General features: G+C 42.5%; 1 protein-coding gene across 10 annotated transcripts in view; it reads right to left on the bottom strand.

The window, feature by feature from the left end:
• LOC114596401 (interleukin-1 receptor type 1) overlaps positions 1 to 16,329 on the bottom strand; it is a 35,896-nt gene that overhangs the window by 2,849 nt on the left and 16,718 nt on the right. For 4 of the 10 annotated variants that reach the window (XM_077927603.1, XM_077927601.1, XM_028727938.2 and 1 more), the window contains 9 exons: positions 11,763 to 11,829; positions 9,930 to 10,149; positions 8,175 to 8,346; positions 6,329 to 6,497; positions 4,891 to 4,956; positions 4,674 to 4,791; positions 3,788 to 3,936; positions 2,186 to 2,329; positions 59 to 223 (listed from right to left, as the gene is read on the bottom strand). In XM_077927603.1, the coding sequence (XP_077783729.1) occupies positions 59 to 223; positions 2,186 to 2,329; positions 3,788 to 3,936; positions 4,674 to 4,791; positions 4,891 to 4,956; positions 6,329 to 6,497; positions 8,175 to 8,346; positions 9,930 to 10,149; positions 11,763 to 11,823 (1,264 nt within the window). In that variant the 5' untranslated portion in view covers positions 11,824 to 11,829. Of the gene's footprint in view, positions 1 to 58; positions 224 to 2,185; positions 2,330 to 3,787; positions 3,937 to 4,673; positions 4,792 to 4,890; positions 4,957 to 6,328; positions 6,498 to 8,174; positions 8,347 to 9,929; positions 10,150 to 11,762; positions 11,830 to 15,160; positions 15,345 to 16,329 lie in introns of those variants that run through there. The other 6 variants (XM_077927602.1, XM_028727939.2, XM_077927605.1 and 3 more) reach the window with 4 other exon arrangements.

Below are 16,329 nucleotides of genomic sequence, written 5' to 3'. Positions count from 1 at the left end.
GAGTTTGTCACCGAACAATGCTCTATCAATCGTAAACACGCTTCTTTAATATACATACCTTGGCCTGGCAGGTCATCCCTTCCACATATAAAGAGCTTATAGCCACATTGCTTTTCTAAGACTTCAGGCAATGCTTTCAGGACAAAGATATCAGATGAATATGCACAGTTCGCTGAATTTTGGGGATACAACACATACGCATCGTAGAGCTTCCCGTCTGAAACTAGAGAAAGGAAAATGTAGTTTAAAAACATTGCGCTTTCTAAGTTTTCCTAAAGGAAACAATATCTCATTCTTTCCTGTTGCTGGAGACTTGGTGTGTGAACCACCACTATGTGTTTGACTATATCAAATACATACATACGTGCATACATTTATTAGTTGTACCCTGCCCATTGGACTGGGTTGCCCCAGCTACTCGGGATGGCTTCCAACAAGACTGAGAAATTTTCACATATCTTTTTTTATACTATTAGCTCTTAAAAGAACCAAGAGACAAATAATACCAATGAAATCAAAATTACTCAGTATCCCAAAAGATTTAAGATCAAAGGTCCAGAGTCAGGGTACTTTAAAAAAAAGAAGAAAAAGAAGTATCTGCTTCTTTATTAAACATATGCATGGTCTTCTAGATGTTGCTGAACAGCAAGCATAGCCAATGGTCAGTCATGGGAGCTGCATTCCAACAAGGTCTGGATGACCACAGCTGTATGATAAGGGTTGCTATACTATCACAGCCCCTCAGCTGAAACTAGGCAAAGCATTCCAATCCCTCCTTTTTATAAAAAGCATAGACAGAAATGGCGAGTGAAACATAATCCCTCATGGAAGCCTTCAAGCATTGACTCCTTGTTACAGTGGTACCGTGGTTCTCAAACGCCTTGGTACTCAAAAAACTTGGAACCCAAACACTGCAAACCCAGAAATAAGTGTTCCAGTTTGTGAACTATTTTCGGAAGCCAAACATGCTCCATTTTGAGTGTTACACTTCCAATTCGAGTGCCACACTTCCATTTTGAGTGTTATGCTGAGGTCTGTCTTTTTGCTATTTATTTTGCGTTTTTGTTTTTTGCGGCTTTTTTGTTCTTGTTTTTGTGATTGTGTGGAACCCAGTTCAGCTACTGATTGATTGATTGTGTGACTCCAGTACATGGTTTATTGCTTTCATTTTATGGATCAATGGTCTCATTAGTAGAATTCATGTTAAATTGCTGTTTTAGGGGTTGTTTTTTAAAAGTCTGGAACGAATTAATCCATTTGGCATTACTTTTTATGGGAAAGCACGCCTTGGTTTTGGAACGCTTTGGTTTTGGAACGGACTTCCAGAACAGATTAAGTTTGAGAACCAAGGTACACTGTACAGTGGTACCTCGAGTTAAGAACTTAATTCATTCTGGAGGCCTATTCTTAACCTGAAACTGTTCTTAACCTGAGGTACCACTTTAGCTAATGGGGCCTTCCGCTGCCGACGCGCCCCCACCACACAATTTCTGTTCTTATACTGAAGCAAAGTTCTTAGTACGGAAGCTGTACTACCCAGGACAGGATGGGGTTGTGCAGAGTTGTTAAGGCAGCAGAGAGCATTGTTGGCTGCCCACTCTCCACCTTAGAGCAGATTTGTGCCACAAGGTGCCATAGGAAGGCACTGGACATAGTAAAAGATCCATCGCATCCTGGTCACTGTCTCTTCGAGCTCCTGCCGTCGGGATGGAGATACAGGACGATGAAGACAAGAACGAGCCGTCTTAAGAACAGCTTCTTCTCCAGAGCGATCTCGGCCCTGAATGGGAAGCCTGGACTTTGAAAGTCATCTAATCTTCCTTGCTGTATTATACTGTATTGTTTTAATTAGTGTTTTATAGTTGTTTTGATTTTGTGTGGAGTGCCCTACCTGGGTGGATGGAGCAGCCAAGTAATTTCGTTGTCCCCGAGAGGGGGCAATGACAATAAAGATATTATTATTATTATTATTATTATTATTATTATTATTATTATTATTATTAACCCTAGGTACTATTTCTGGGTTAGCGGAGTCTGTAACCTGAAGTGTCTGTAACCTGAAGCATCTGTAACCCAAGGTACCACTGTACAGCGAAATTTAGAAAAGATGGGGAGGAGAAACCCTTTTGTTTCTCATTGACCACTAGATGGCATCAAGCTATTGAAAATACAGCAGCGGACTTACCTCCCTTACCGAGAAGAACCTGGCAGGACTCCCGATACCAAAGCACAATGTCAACTTTGAAAAACTTGTAGATGAGCAGAGCTGCCAGTATAACAAGGAGCGGGGAAACAAGACCTCCAATCAAATAACCCTGGTAGTTTCGAGCTGTATTGGCAAAGGTAAAACAAGAAGTTAAAAGAAAGTGAGGCAAATAAACAATGGTGCGCAGTGTCATGGCGACAGATTGCATAAAACGTTTGTGGCCACATAAGAAGAGGACTCTAGATCAGGCCAATGGCCCACCCAGTCCAGCATCCTGTTCTCACAGTGGCCAACCAAATGCCAGTGGGAAAACTTGCAAGCAGGAGTCAAGCCCAAGAGCAAATCACCCCTTCTGTGTTTGCAGCAACTGGTATTCAGAAGCACTGTTGCCTCCAACTGCAAAGGCAGAGCATGGCGATCATGGCTAGTAACCCCTGATGGTCCTCTTCTCCAAGAATTTGTCTAATCCTCCTTTAAAGCCCTCCTGCTTGGTGGTTATCACTGCCTCCTGCAGGAGCAGGCTCCATAATTTAACTATGTGTGAATAGTAGTCTTTTTTCTGTCTTGAATCTTCTAATGTTCAGCTTCATTGGATTCTCCAGCCTCTCGCCTTAGGAGAAAACGTATCCAATTCCTCCACATAATTTTCACCTAAACTTAAAAGTCCCAGCTGCTGCAATGTTCCATCATAGGGGAATTGATTATTTTGCTTGTCCTTTTCTGAACCTTTTCCAACTCTACAATATCAATTTTGAGCTGAGGAGACCAGGACTGTAACAGTGGCGTACGGACAGTGGACTAGGGGGACAAGGCTAGTCCCCGAAATAATGTTCCTGGTAAATTAGAGTAAAGATAAAGAGACCCCTGACCATTAGGTCCAGTCGTGAGCGACTCTGGGGTTGCGGCGCTCATCTCGCTTTATTGGCCGAGGGAGCCGGCGTACAGCTTCCGGGTCATGTGGCCAGCATGACTAAGCCGCTTCTGGCGAACCAGAGCAGCGCACGGAAACACCGTTTACCTTCCCGCCAGAGTGGTACCTATTTATCTACTTGCACTTTGAGGTGCTTTCGAACTGTTAGGTTGGCAGGAGCAGGGACCGAGCAACGGGAGCTCACCCCGTCACAGGGATTCGAACCGCCGACCTTCTGATCAGCAAGTCCTAGGCTCTGGTTTAACCCACAGCGCCACCCGCATCCCTAAATTAGAGTATTAAAGTATTAAAGCCTGGCGCCTCCTTCCCAAAGCCCAGGAAGTTTGTGCCCAGCTTGGAGGAGCTGGCATGATAATCCCACAGGGTCCAGGAGCCTTCCTGCCAACTTCCCAAAGCCCACCCAGCTGCTTTCAGCATTTGATTTTCACCACCCCGGAATAATTCCTGTGGACACATATGACTACAATTCTTTCCCGTAATACCGCCTGCCCAAATAGAAGCATTTCTTTTAAAAAAATTCTAAAACAAACGTTATTAAGTGTGTTTCTGATGCCTGCTTGGTCCCTTCACTTGTTGCACTAGCTGTGTGTACAACAGAAAACCACACAACATGCGGCTGCACAACACCATCTTATACGTAAAAAACTTACCTGGAGGTTTTAGCATGATGTATACAACTCTTGGAGCAGTTCTAATAGACCATACAGTGCAGAAGTATTTTTGGTAGTGTTTAGGTTTCACTACAGAAATATTAAACTTTTCTCTCACTAGCTGAAGTTCTCCATTAGGTGACTTATCCCTGATGGCATAAAAAAAAGCAGAAAAAAAATAAGAAACATGAAAGTTTAACAGGGCTTATTTGTATGATGTTGCGTCACACTTTTCTTGAACAAAGGTACAAGGATTAAAGATAGAGAAACTGTGATTAAATGCTGAGGGGAATTATTAAATTTCCTGGTTTCAGCAAAAAGCCACGTTCCTTCAGTTCCACTATGAATCATCCCAGTATCCAAATTACGCAGAAGACGGCCTTCTTAGTGACTGCTCCCAGACTTCGCAACTCCCTCCCTAGAGAAGTTAGACTGGTTCCCTTCTTGTTATCTTTCTGCCAGCAGGTGAATACTTCCTTGTTCCAACAAGGGAATTGGGAATTGACTGCTTTTAATGAAAGAGCTGTGGTGCCATGCTGGTTTTTTTATTGTAATTAGCTGTTTGATTTTAACAGGATATATATTCTAACAATGCTTAATTGTTTTTAATGGTTCTTTTTTAAATATGTTTTTAGCTGCTCTTATTTTTACCTATATGCCACCTGTATTTCCCTCTCAGGGGAAAACAGGCACAGTATAAATAAAAGTATAATAATAATTATAAAATTAATTCTTGATAATTGGTCGGGCGACGCTGTCCACAACACTTGGAAGGCACCACATTAGATATCATGCCACCTTACAATGATTTCAATGACTAGTCCCATCAAGTAACCCCCAACTTGTCTTAATTCCAAAGACCAAAGGAAATTGAGTTAGTATTTACAGAGACTGTGTGAGTGTTGCTTTTAAGTCCCGAGTAGAGTTATCCTCAAGGTTCCAGGATACATATGGTTCGTCCCAAATACCCGACGAGGCATTACAGGTCACGGCAATACTGGACCCTAAAAACATGAAAGAATAATTGCAAATAACAGAAACTGTTAGGATGTAGTTTAGGACCATGAAAAAATAGTTTCATATTAAGTGCAGTAGTTGCTTACCAAGTTCTACTTCAACTGAATTATTGTTTGGATAAATGATGTCCAGCGGTATTCTCTTTGGAGGTGCTAACAATGGAAAGAAGTGTTAACAGAAACAACAAATCATCGTTGCACAATCTATTACTCATTGCTCTGCTAGGAAGTTCTTGATATTATTTTCTAGTTACTGCGGACTGTCGTCCACTAGCAACCATTTAATTCACTACTCATTGGGAAAAGCCGCTTCATGATGCATATCCAGATACAAGTAAAACATTTATTGGCAGCCTAGAAACAAAGGTTAATACCTAGTGGTTGCACCAACAGATGGCAGTTTGTGCAACCAATCTTCCCCTTCACCTCCTGAAAAACCTTCCCAGACAACCCTCTGAAGAGGATTTTGAAGGAACTGCAGGGGGTGGGAGACTGATTGGCGCAAGCTGTCGTCACTTGTGTAACTGTTGGCTACAGTCCAAAATATATGCATCTTGATCGGACATTACATGCAAGTACATCACAAATGCTATTAATACTTCTGAACAAAATCAGACTATCTTGATGCAAACGTTCTGCACATTTATGTCACAATACTTTTCGTTAAGATTCAAGACTCCTCTCTAGAAAAGACGGACTTTTTGAAACCTAACATAGATACGCTTAACTGAACATTAACTCCAAAAGCAGCCAGAGTCAAATACCACTTTAAGTGTTCAACAGATCCAGAAGCAGCATGGGAGTAAAAGGACAAAGGAATACAACAACAAAAATATGATCTTGCCCAGTGCTGTTCGGGAACAAAACACGTTTGTTTTAACAATGCATTTATGATGCATTTGTGGCATTATTAGATAACCTTCGTTCTGTAGCTTACCAATAGTATTTTCAGGAAAATTCGGAGATGTGGCAGCCCTAACCAATAAAGTATCAATAACCAAATATATATATTAACTGCTTTATATCCCATCTTTCAGGATATAAACTCTTCCAAAGCATTTTACAAATAAAACTAAACTACATTTTAAAAGCCCCACAAATATCTGAATGTAAGATGTCATCAGGGTTCTTGACACAGGGCAGGTGGCAAGAAGGAATAGTTTTCTTATTTGCTGATACGTGGACTTGTACAATGGCAGCTAGCTCCCATTGGGACTGGGGGAGCAGAAGGGACGAAGGCCAGCAGTAGGTAAAACCACAAGCCAATGCCAACAAATTCTGTTTGTCCCCATCCTCCCCTGCTAAGAAATGTCAACCCTGAGATTAAGGAGGAGGAAGCAGAGGGTGTGGTCTGGATGCAAGGAAGGCAGGCGGTCTTAAGGGAATGAAGGCTGAATTAGTGGCACAGTGTCCCATTTGCTCTAATGGACCAGCTGCAACGGAACTGGTAGGGGTGGGGAGGGAAAGTCTAGCCAGAGCAGGCTGGGAGGTGGTCTTTCCCTGCTTCCCTCTTACACAAACTTACCAAAAAGCGTTAGACTAATAGCACGAGATACATTCAGTTGTCTTCCCAGATAGGTGTGTGTCAGCTGGCATATATACACTCCTTTGTCTTTCTCCGTTGCATTTTTAATTGCAAGGAAATCCTCAAAATGGCTAAATCTCCCATCTTCAGGTAATCCAGGAGTGCATGCCTGAAATATAAAAAGAGGCAGAAAAAATATTATTAAAAGCTGAAGGCAGCAAACTTAGTTCATTTACAGGACCCAAACACAGACTGGCACAATAAAAAGCAGAGAAATGTAATCCACAGAATGCAGACTCACAAAGCTAAGGACAACTGTTGGGAGAGAACGGAGAGTTGCAAATAAGGATATATCTCCATGCACAAAAGGTAAAGGTACCCCTGCCCGTACGGGCCAGTCGTGACCGACTCTGGGGTTGCGTGCTCATCTCGCTTAAGAGGCCGGGAGCCAGCGCTGTCTGAAGACACTTCCGGGTCACATGGCCAGTGTGACGAAGCTGCTCTGGCGAGCCTGCACCAGCACAGCGCACAGAAACGCCGTTACCTTCCCGCTATAAAGCGGTACCTATTTATCTACTTGAACTTAGGGGTGATTTTGAACTGCTAGGTGGGCAGGAGCTGGGACCGAACGACGTGACCTCACCCCGCCGCGGGGATTCGAACCGCCGACCATGCGATCGGCAAGTCCTAGGCACTGAGGTTTTACCCACAGCGCCACCCGCGTCCCTCAAAAAAAAAAAAAAAGGTATTATTAGCAAGGTATTATTATCATTCATAGGGGGGAGATTGGTTCAGAACCTTCCCAGGCTTCAGGTGCCTAGGGGTTCAAATAACCAGAAACCTCAACAAACTATACCTCCACAATTACAAGCCCCTGCGGTGACAAATCAACAGAGACTTGAGGAAATGGAACAACACCAATTTCACCCTCTCAGACAAAATAGAGAAAAACTACACTCATTTATTTTCTCTCACAAAAAGCCAAGAATAAGCCCCAAATACCTGCCCCTCCCCTCCTCCAAAGGAGGATGGGGAATCCCCAACATAGAATCATATTACATCACCAACCAAGTACACCACATAATCCTGTATATTCAAGAAAACGAGACGAAACAATGGGTCCACTTGGGAGAGAGACCATCAGAATCATCCCCACAGCAACATACCCATTTCTCCAAAACAAACTAAAGCAAATACCCATAAATATTCATGTATGAGATGATCCACGTATTTTTGTTCATGTTTTAAAACTACTTGGGGAAAAAAAATAGGCGTCTTACTAGCCAAAAGCCACATGTACCATATTTTGAAGTTTGTACCAGAAAACAGTATGAATTGCTCATCCAGCAACAACCATGCCATCTCTCACCAGCAGAGGGAGAGAAGGGAAACAGAACTATTCCACTGAGACATCAGCAACCTTTGGCTCATCTTTTCCTTAAACCAGATACGGGGAACCTTTGGCCCTCAAGATGTTGTTACTCTACAGACTCACATCGACCCCAGCAAACATAAGCAATAGCCAGGGATGATGGGAGCAGCAATTCACCAACACCTAAGGGGTCAAAGCTTCCGTAACCCCTGCCTTAAACTATTCCTATTTCAGCTGGTTGTTATTAGAACTTGATGGCCTATATCTAGTGCTTGAGTTTGCTGCCTTCCTCCTCCTAGTTTTTGTGCTGTGTCTTTTAAGTTGTAATGTTTTGTGCCAGACCCACAGAAGGTTCTCCACAACTAAATATGGCCCACCACCTGAATGTGGTTCCCACCTCTGATTTAGGGAAAAAGGATACCGCCAATAAGATAAAACATTCAAAAGGCTGTTATTACACAGAAAGACACCAACCTTGGACCACTGAAGTAGAGTCCTTTCACTTTCAAAATTCTGGAGGTCGGGACACTTCAGCTTTCCAGTATTATGCAAATGTATTCTTTGTGGATAAACGTAATTTCTATTAAAGCATAAACCATCATCGTTCTTGAAAACACGGAGCTCCTTCCTATCTCTTGTTGAATTTCTGTTATGAAAAAAAGGGATATCAGTACATCTATTAATTGTTAAGAGATACCCACAGGATACTGGCGTTATATCAGCATTTAATGATTAGAAAAACATCATGAGCATAACCAGATCCAGATGCACTTTTTAGAATAGTAAGATGTGGAATTGGATCACAGTTCAGCAGACAAGAACCAACTCAAAATAATAATACTCTAGAAGTGTCTGGCTGTTTATTGTTAGTTTGTTGTTCCAGGAAGTAGAAGAAGAAAATATATGAAGGACAGAATATAAAAATGTGTAAGGGATGGCTTAAGAGGCAACATTGTGGCCAGGAGGTTTGGTTTCATGGTGTTCATAAAATGCCAGAATTAGCTGGAATAACATGATGTAACAGTTCTAAAAAAAATTACTGGGGGGAAACAAAAACAATCCTTTTGTGTACATTGGATTGTAGCCAGTGCTGCCATTTCACATGCACTACAAACCTCCACTTGTGCAACAGAGCTTCCCGTTGTGGACCCTGTGGGGCAGAATTTGGGATGCACAGAAAGAAGTCGCCCCACTGTGCACCACTTACAGAGACACTTACTTTTCCATCCTGCTCTTTTTTCCAAGAATTGTATTTTATAGCCTGAAAACTATAGGTTGTTAGGTTATTAGGCTGAGGTCATGTTCAGATGGCCAATTTCATAAATCATGGCTGAAGCCACATACAAACATGATGGCTGCCTGCTAATCCCTTCTCCCATCCCTCTGCATCATGCATCTTCCCGAAGGGCTTGCAAGACAGAGCTGTTCTGCCAGGCCTTTGGTCAGGGTTCAGTCTGATTCTTTTCTTTCTGTATAAGAACAAGCATTAAAGAGGCCTCCTAGCCTGCTCACATCTCCTTTATAAGACCAGTGGTAACAGTTAGCCCTGGAGAATATTAACCACTCTCAGTGCCATCTGTCCAGATTTTAATTTCCTTTGAACTAATTTTATGATGCATTTTAATTAATTGATTGCCTGTTTTTATGTTCTTTGTATACTGTGTTAGTTTTATGATGGTAGCCGCCCTGAGCCCGACTCCAGCTGGGGAGGGCGGGGTACAAATAAAATTGTTGTTGTTGTTGTTGTTGTTGTTGTTGTTGTTGTTGTTAATTTATTATTATTTATTATTATTTATTTATTTATTATTATTATTATTATTATTATTATTACCTTCCGAGCAAAGAGCATGGATTGCATTCAGCAACAGTACCCTGTTATCTCCAAACGGTGTGCATCAGGCTTTAAATAAACTACAGCGACTGGAGAGAAATAAAACTTACCTCCTGTATCAATTTTACTAAACACATAAGGGAAAAAATGTAGTTGACTCCAATGCACGTTTTATTTCAAAGAAGTCGGTTTGCTCAGTAGGGTTTATACACAGCCTGCAGATTGCTTCTCACTTCAACATTACAGAACTGAAGCCCCCCAAAAATTGTTAAGACAAAACCGGCAAAATTCTAAATTTATGTTTCCCTATCATTGCTGAACTCACTCAAGTCAGTACTATAGAACCTAGCAGATACTTTCAATTGAGAGAAAAAAACATGAACTTTGCAGAAACTTACTGAATGCGACACTCATAAAATCCGGAGTCTTCTATCATTGCAGGGCTAAACCAAAGCCTGTCTCCTCGTTGATGGATCCTGGAGTAGTTATCCATAGTTATGGGTATATCACTACCGTTTATGTACCAAGTCACAGAGTAATTGGATTGTTTGGAAGACAGCAGTGGACAGCAGATGGCCCCAGGCTCCCCTGCACGCACATTGGTCGCTAAGCGTACACCTAATGAATAAATTGCATATAATGTGTGCTTAGCACTGTGACAAATGAGGTTCTTCGCTTGTGCAAACAGATACACTTGCAGTAAGCCTGAAAATTCACAACACAGCTCCCCATCATTCCACTGTGCACCTAGCCTCATCTGCGCCAGCTTTGCCTTTCTTCCTTGCGCCTTGCAATTAGCAACGCTGCCCAAACTTACTATCTAGCTAGCACGAACTCGTCCAACTAGTAGTATGAACTTGTCCCGTGAATGCTCGGATGCATTATGAAACAGCACTTCCGTGCCCCAAATCATTCTCTGGCTCCGATTGAATCTGAGATGGTGCATTGTCAGGTTACCTGCATCTTCCCCTGTATTCCCCACTCCACACCCAGGGTGGAAAACTGTCTCCTTCTATTTATCTGGCAACTGCTACAGCTGGAAAATGTGACTGGAGGCTTTTGAGAAAGGCTCCTTTCCTCTAGCCTGGAACATGGGAAGACAGCAAGCAACAGATAAGCCTTGCAAGGGCAGGATTGTTATTTGACCCTGTTTCATTCCCAAACAGCCAAATCCTAACCGCGTCTACTCAGAAGCAAGGTTTACTCCAAAGTAAGTAGGATTAGGATTGTAGGCACAGAGAATGCCACAGGGCCCTAATGTGGAATTGGCATGGGGGGGGCGTGTGGAGAAGTCAAGTTTACTGAGCCAGGAGAGGGGGCGCATATATGAGTATCTGCAAATCACAGCTTTTGCGACGCAGCTCTCAGAATTTTAGAAATGCAAGAAATGCAATACACGTCTGGTGCATTCTTAATGCAAAACTGGCAACATTTAATTGAGAATGCAATTCAGCTTCTTAACAGAAACACAAAGAAGAGCCCAGGAAGCCAATTCCGCACCCCATTCGTTATCAAACAAAATATAATCGCTGGTGGTGTAAAATACAGCAATTTAATGTAATCTTGAGTGTTGGGGCATCTGCTGCTTCTTTAAGAGTTTTGAGATGAGAGAAATTTTGCTTGAGATTTTCTAGAAGGGTTCATGAGAAGTTCACCTCTGAATATTGCATTCATTGAGCAAAGTAAGAGGCACTACAGTATCAAAGTATATACAGGCAACAGCCAGTATGACAGTATATATAAAACATAAAATTAAAAGGTTTTTTGAAAAATAAATGGGTTTAAGAACAGCTCTTCCCATTTTTGCTGGGGAAAGTGCTGCATTTTGAGAAACTGCAACCCCAGTTTACTTATACATCATGGTGGGTGGAAGGAGAGATAGAAAACTGTGATGGATGTTCATCACTTGACTATAGGTTAACTAGTGATGCATATACACACAAGTGAAGCACTACAGACCACAGACACAGCCTTCATTTTCCCTCATATGCACTGGTTTTCACCTGTGCTTTTCAAGTCTGTGCATTCTCAGAGTAATTAAGCAAGCAGGGAGAAATAAAGTAAGAGCTATGCACCTGCAAAATAACGCAAACAAACCAGCCCCTCATGGAAGCGGCACTTATATTTGTGTAACTTTGTGGAGAAACTAGATGGGAGTATGATTACATCCACCGTGGTGTAGCTAAAGCAAGCAAGCAAACAAACAAATAAGAAACATAAATTTGACTTACAAATACTGGATGAAGAATAAGCCAGACAGATCCAGCATAAGAGCTGCAACGCAGATATCATCTTCTGCTGGAAAAGGAAAGGAAAGATATTCGGGTCTGCAATAGCTTTCTAAAATTCTCTGCTACAGCCAAATTGTTCACAATCTGTATAAAGGGGGAAGGATGACATATCCGATGCTAGGACTAGTGCATTTAGAAGAAAGTCAAATAAACTTGAAGTCCACAAAAATTACTAGCGCAGCCACACTTACCTACCAGCCATCAATAGTGTAAAAGAAGAAACATTTCGTAAAGAGCCCTTTTTGATCACCTGGTGTATGAAATGAATTTGGTTTCAGATCCTGGACCCTTTGTGTGTCCTTAGGCCAGTTACCATCTCTCAGTCTAATTTACATCAGAGGGTTGAAAGGATTTTTAAAAAGTGATACTTCCCACCATGGAAACGGCTATTTGAAAGTTCATGTCAAGCTTGGCTTCTGCCATACCAATCTATATGCATTCACAAATTGAGAGATATTAGTAATTTCCAGGCTGCATCAACAGCTCAACCATTGCCACAATCATTTTCAGCAAGAAAACAGACTATTGAAACCCCATTTACAGAAACACTGGAAATTTCTTAGCTCTTTGCTGAGTAGTTTAGGTACATAGGAACCTGACCACATACTCAGTAGCAGATTTTCCTAAGCTGGTGACCAGATGCATTGAGATACAAACTCGCATCAGCCCCAGTCAGCGCAGCCAAAGACCGGGGCTGGTGTGAGTTGTGATCCAACACATCTGGAGGGCACCAGGTTGAAAAACACTACCTTGTAAGAATTACTGCCACAAACAACATTCCACAGCTGATCATGACACTTCCCTGCATTAGCTCCTACCCAATATTCCACATTCACAAGAGCTGCAAATGTGCTGCATGGGAGATTTCACATCGTTGCTTTTTCTGGGGGAAAGTAGTGATCACTGCTAAACATGCTGTATATACTTTGGGCAGTCTGGCCTTCACGATCCCATACCCTCCAACATTTCTCTGATGTAAACAGATACATCCCCGCCAACATTTCTCCAATGAAAATAGGAACATCCAGTGCTATTTTTCTAGAAAAAGTGGTGCTGGAACTCACCACGAACACCCCCCTTGTTCTCTTAGAACGGCCATGGCGCCCACCTGAGAAGTGCCAGAACTCAGTTCTGGTGAGTTCTGGCTATAAAAGCCCTGGGCATGTCCTATATCCTCCAACATTTCTCCGATGGAAATAGGGACGTCCTAAGGTAAAGGACATTTCAGGATCAAATCAGAAACCGGTATGGCTTCTGTAAATCCAGGACTGTTATCCAGGAAAATATGGATACTTGGAAGACCTAGTCTCCTTGGACGTGTATAATAAGAATAAATTCTGCTAGCATTGTTTTCTTGTTGGCCAGAATCAACAAAATTAGATTTCCTGTCAAGTTTCATTCTATACCATGGGTAGGCAAACTAAGGGTTGGATTCGGCCCAATCGCCTTCTAAATCTGGCCCGCAGACAGTCCGGAAATCAGCATGTTTTTACATGAATAGAATGTGTCCTTTTATTTAAAATGCATCTCTGGGTTATTTGCGGGTCATAGGAATTTGTTCATGATTATTTTTTTCAAAATATAGTCTGGGCCCCCACAAGGTCTGAGGGACAGTGGACCGGCCCCCTGCTGAAAATGTTTGCTGACCCCTGTTCTACACAGCTGGTATTGAGAGGTCCTTCATTCTTGGAGATACTTCGGATCTGGTACAAGATGAAGATGCTGCCAAACTAGCGAGGAACAGTTAACTACAGTGCTATCAAATCAACTTAAATGGAAGTGGGAAGCCACCAACAAGGTTCAACAGGGTCAGGTTTAATTTCAAGAGAGGAAAATTCCTCCAAATGGTGGAGATGCATTATAAGGAAGTTGAAAGGGAAAGTATTCAGGAGTCTTGGAAGTTATTTAAAACCACAACAACAGAAGCTCGTCTGGAGTGCACACCATGGATTAAGAAAGAAACCCAACAGGATGTGTGGTTAGTAATGCACGTCAATAGAGCTGCAAAAGCCAAGACTCTTTTCTTTAAAAAGTGCAAGTCTCATCTAAATAAAGAGGACAAAAAAAGAGAAAATAAGCTCTCCTAAAACAAACACAAGTTACCAGTGAGGCACATGAGAAGATATTTGAGCATATGGTTAGGGGCACGAAGGGGGTGGGGAATACAAATTTCTTAAAAATCACAAGCAGTGAGCGAGCCTGGGAGTGTCAGACCATTAGAAAAACAACTTCGAAAAGGAAAAAATAAGATTAAAATTTTAGGGCTAAACACCACATTAAAAGCCAACCCTCGGTCTGGATAGCATCAGGAGTTCGTAAATAACATAAAAATGTGAAGCAGTTGGTCATCTAATGCTAAAAATGTAAAATGTCTTTAAACTCAAAATCCTCATGGGAGGGTTGGAAGGCAACCAATGTGGCACCAGTTTTTAAGAGAGGTGTGACGAAATATATTGCAGTCTAATTTCTTTCCTAATAAAAAATGACAGAAAGCAGGATTAAAGCTTAAAGGTCTCCCTCTTTGGAGGTCTTTAAGCAGAGGCTTGACAACCATATGTCAGGAGTGCTCTGATGGTGTTTCCTGCTTGGCAGGGGGTTGGACTCGATGGCCTTTGTAGTCTATTCCAACTCTATGATTCTATGATTCTAAGTTAAAATCGGTCAACCTTGGATAATGAGGTTTTGCTTACTGCACTGTGTCACTGGGATGTTAGGTGATTGTAAGCCACCTGAAATCAAACTGCAGTGTAGTAGTATTTAGTTGTAAATAAATGAAACGTACAAATGCCCTTCACAAGTGGCCTGATGTCCATGTTCCCTAACACTTAGTACAAAATGTCAAGTGAAAAGCCACCGCTAGTATTTTGTCCTCAGCCTGTTCGTGGTTAACTCCACTCAGCCTTCCTTTTGCAAAAAGGTGGTATGTTTTTCAAAGCAGGTATTCAACAGGGGCTGAAAAGTTGCCACTTTTGCTTCAGCTTACACACACACACACACCAGGAGTGGCACCTTGGCCCTGCGACTGTGGATGCCCAGGATCATGGGTGCCATGCAACATGCATGGCCCTTGCATCCAGACTTGTGGGTGCCTAGCCCCTTCATAGGGAATTTTGTGGGTGCTTGAGCACCCAGGGCCCCAGGGAGTTGGCACCCATGAAACACACACAGTGCTGTGTGTGTGTGTGTGTGTGTGTGTGTGTGTGTGTGTGTGTGTGGCAATTCTAAAGGCCTAGCATCTACAAATTCAGCATTGACTTGAAGTTTAAATTCTGACACAACAATTTCAAACATGATTTTTTATATTAAAAAAAAAAGTTCTGGAATTCAGGAATACTCACATTTTCTCTGCATCCACTGTGTTCCAACTGCTGGTTTGGGAAGCAGCTAACAGGAGATGTTAGCCACAATCCATATCTATGCTGTATTGATCACTGACTTTCAGAACAGCGCTCTTGGGTTAATAGTTTGGAAGCACCAAATCCTTTCCCCCAAATTAACAAATGTGTATGTACAGAATGTGCAGCACTGATTGCAGCCACCAGGCTCAGCTCCCTTCCACACAGATTGCCTAAACCTCACTCAGCTTATCTACAATGGTTGACTATCACATGTAAGTGGCACCTCTGCACACAGAATCCAGCATGCCCAGGCTGACTAATACAGCCACATTACCTGGCACAGAGTCATGTGAGGACCTAACCCATCCTAAGCTGACATTCCTCCTTACATCCAACACGTGCAGACAAACCAGAGCCCAGGCTGGATAGACACAATCCAACTGCAAACTTTACAAAGGAGTTACAAGAAATTATAGCCTTGCACTTAGCCTTGGACCTTAATTTAGCTATTTGTGTTGTTTATTCCGTCAGCAGTTGATTTATTAATGCCTGGGAAGAGATAGCCGGCATTCCATAAAACACACACAGTGATCTATGCTAAATAAACCAGAAGCAGACATTCTTCTTTTAGAAAGGTGATGCTTAAAAGCAAACTAGGACCCCCATAAAAAGGTAAAGGTACCCCTGCCCGTACGGGCCAGTCTTGCCAGACTCTAGGGTTGTGCGCCCATCTCACTCAAGAGGCCGGGGGCCAGCGCTGTCCAGAGACACTTCCGGGTCACGTGGCCAGCATGATGAAGCTGCATCTGGCGAGCCAGAGCCGCTCACGGAACGCCGTTTACCTTCCCGCTAGTAAGCGGTCCCTATTTATCTACTTGCACCCGGGGGTGCTTTCGAACTGCTAGGTTGGCAGGCGCTGGGACCGAACAACGGGAGCGCACCCCGCAGTGGGGATTCGAACCGCCGACCTTTCGATCGGCAAGCCCTAGGCGCTGAGGCTTTTACCCACAGCGCCACCCGCGTCCCCCATACACAGTTTCAATTACTCTTATTAAAATGAATATCACTATCAAGTGAGTCACTAGTTTGTTTTTAATTTTTAAGCCTTTATTAACATTATTAGCAGGTCACTTGCGACATAAAAGTGAAGAGCAATAAACCACTGAAAT

This window comes from Podarcis muralis, chromosome 4, assembly GCF_964188315.1.
Source record: "Podarcis muralis chromosome 4, rPodMur119.hap1.1, whole genome shotgun sequence".
In the NCBI taxonomy this organism is placed as follows: domain Eukaryota; kingdom Metazoa; phylum Chordata; class Lepidosauria; order Squamata; family Lacertidae; genus Podarcis; species Podarcis muralis.
This window is presented reverse-complemented; position numbering and strand designations above follow the sequence as displayed.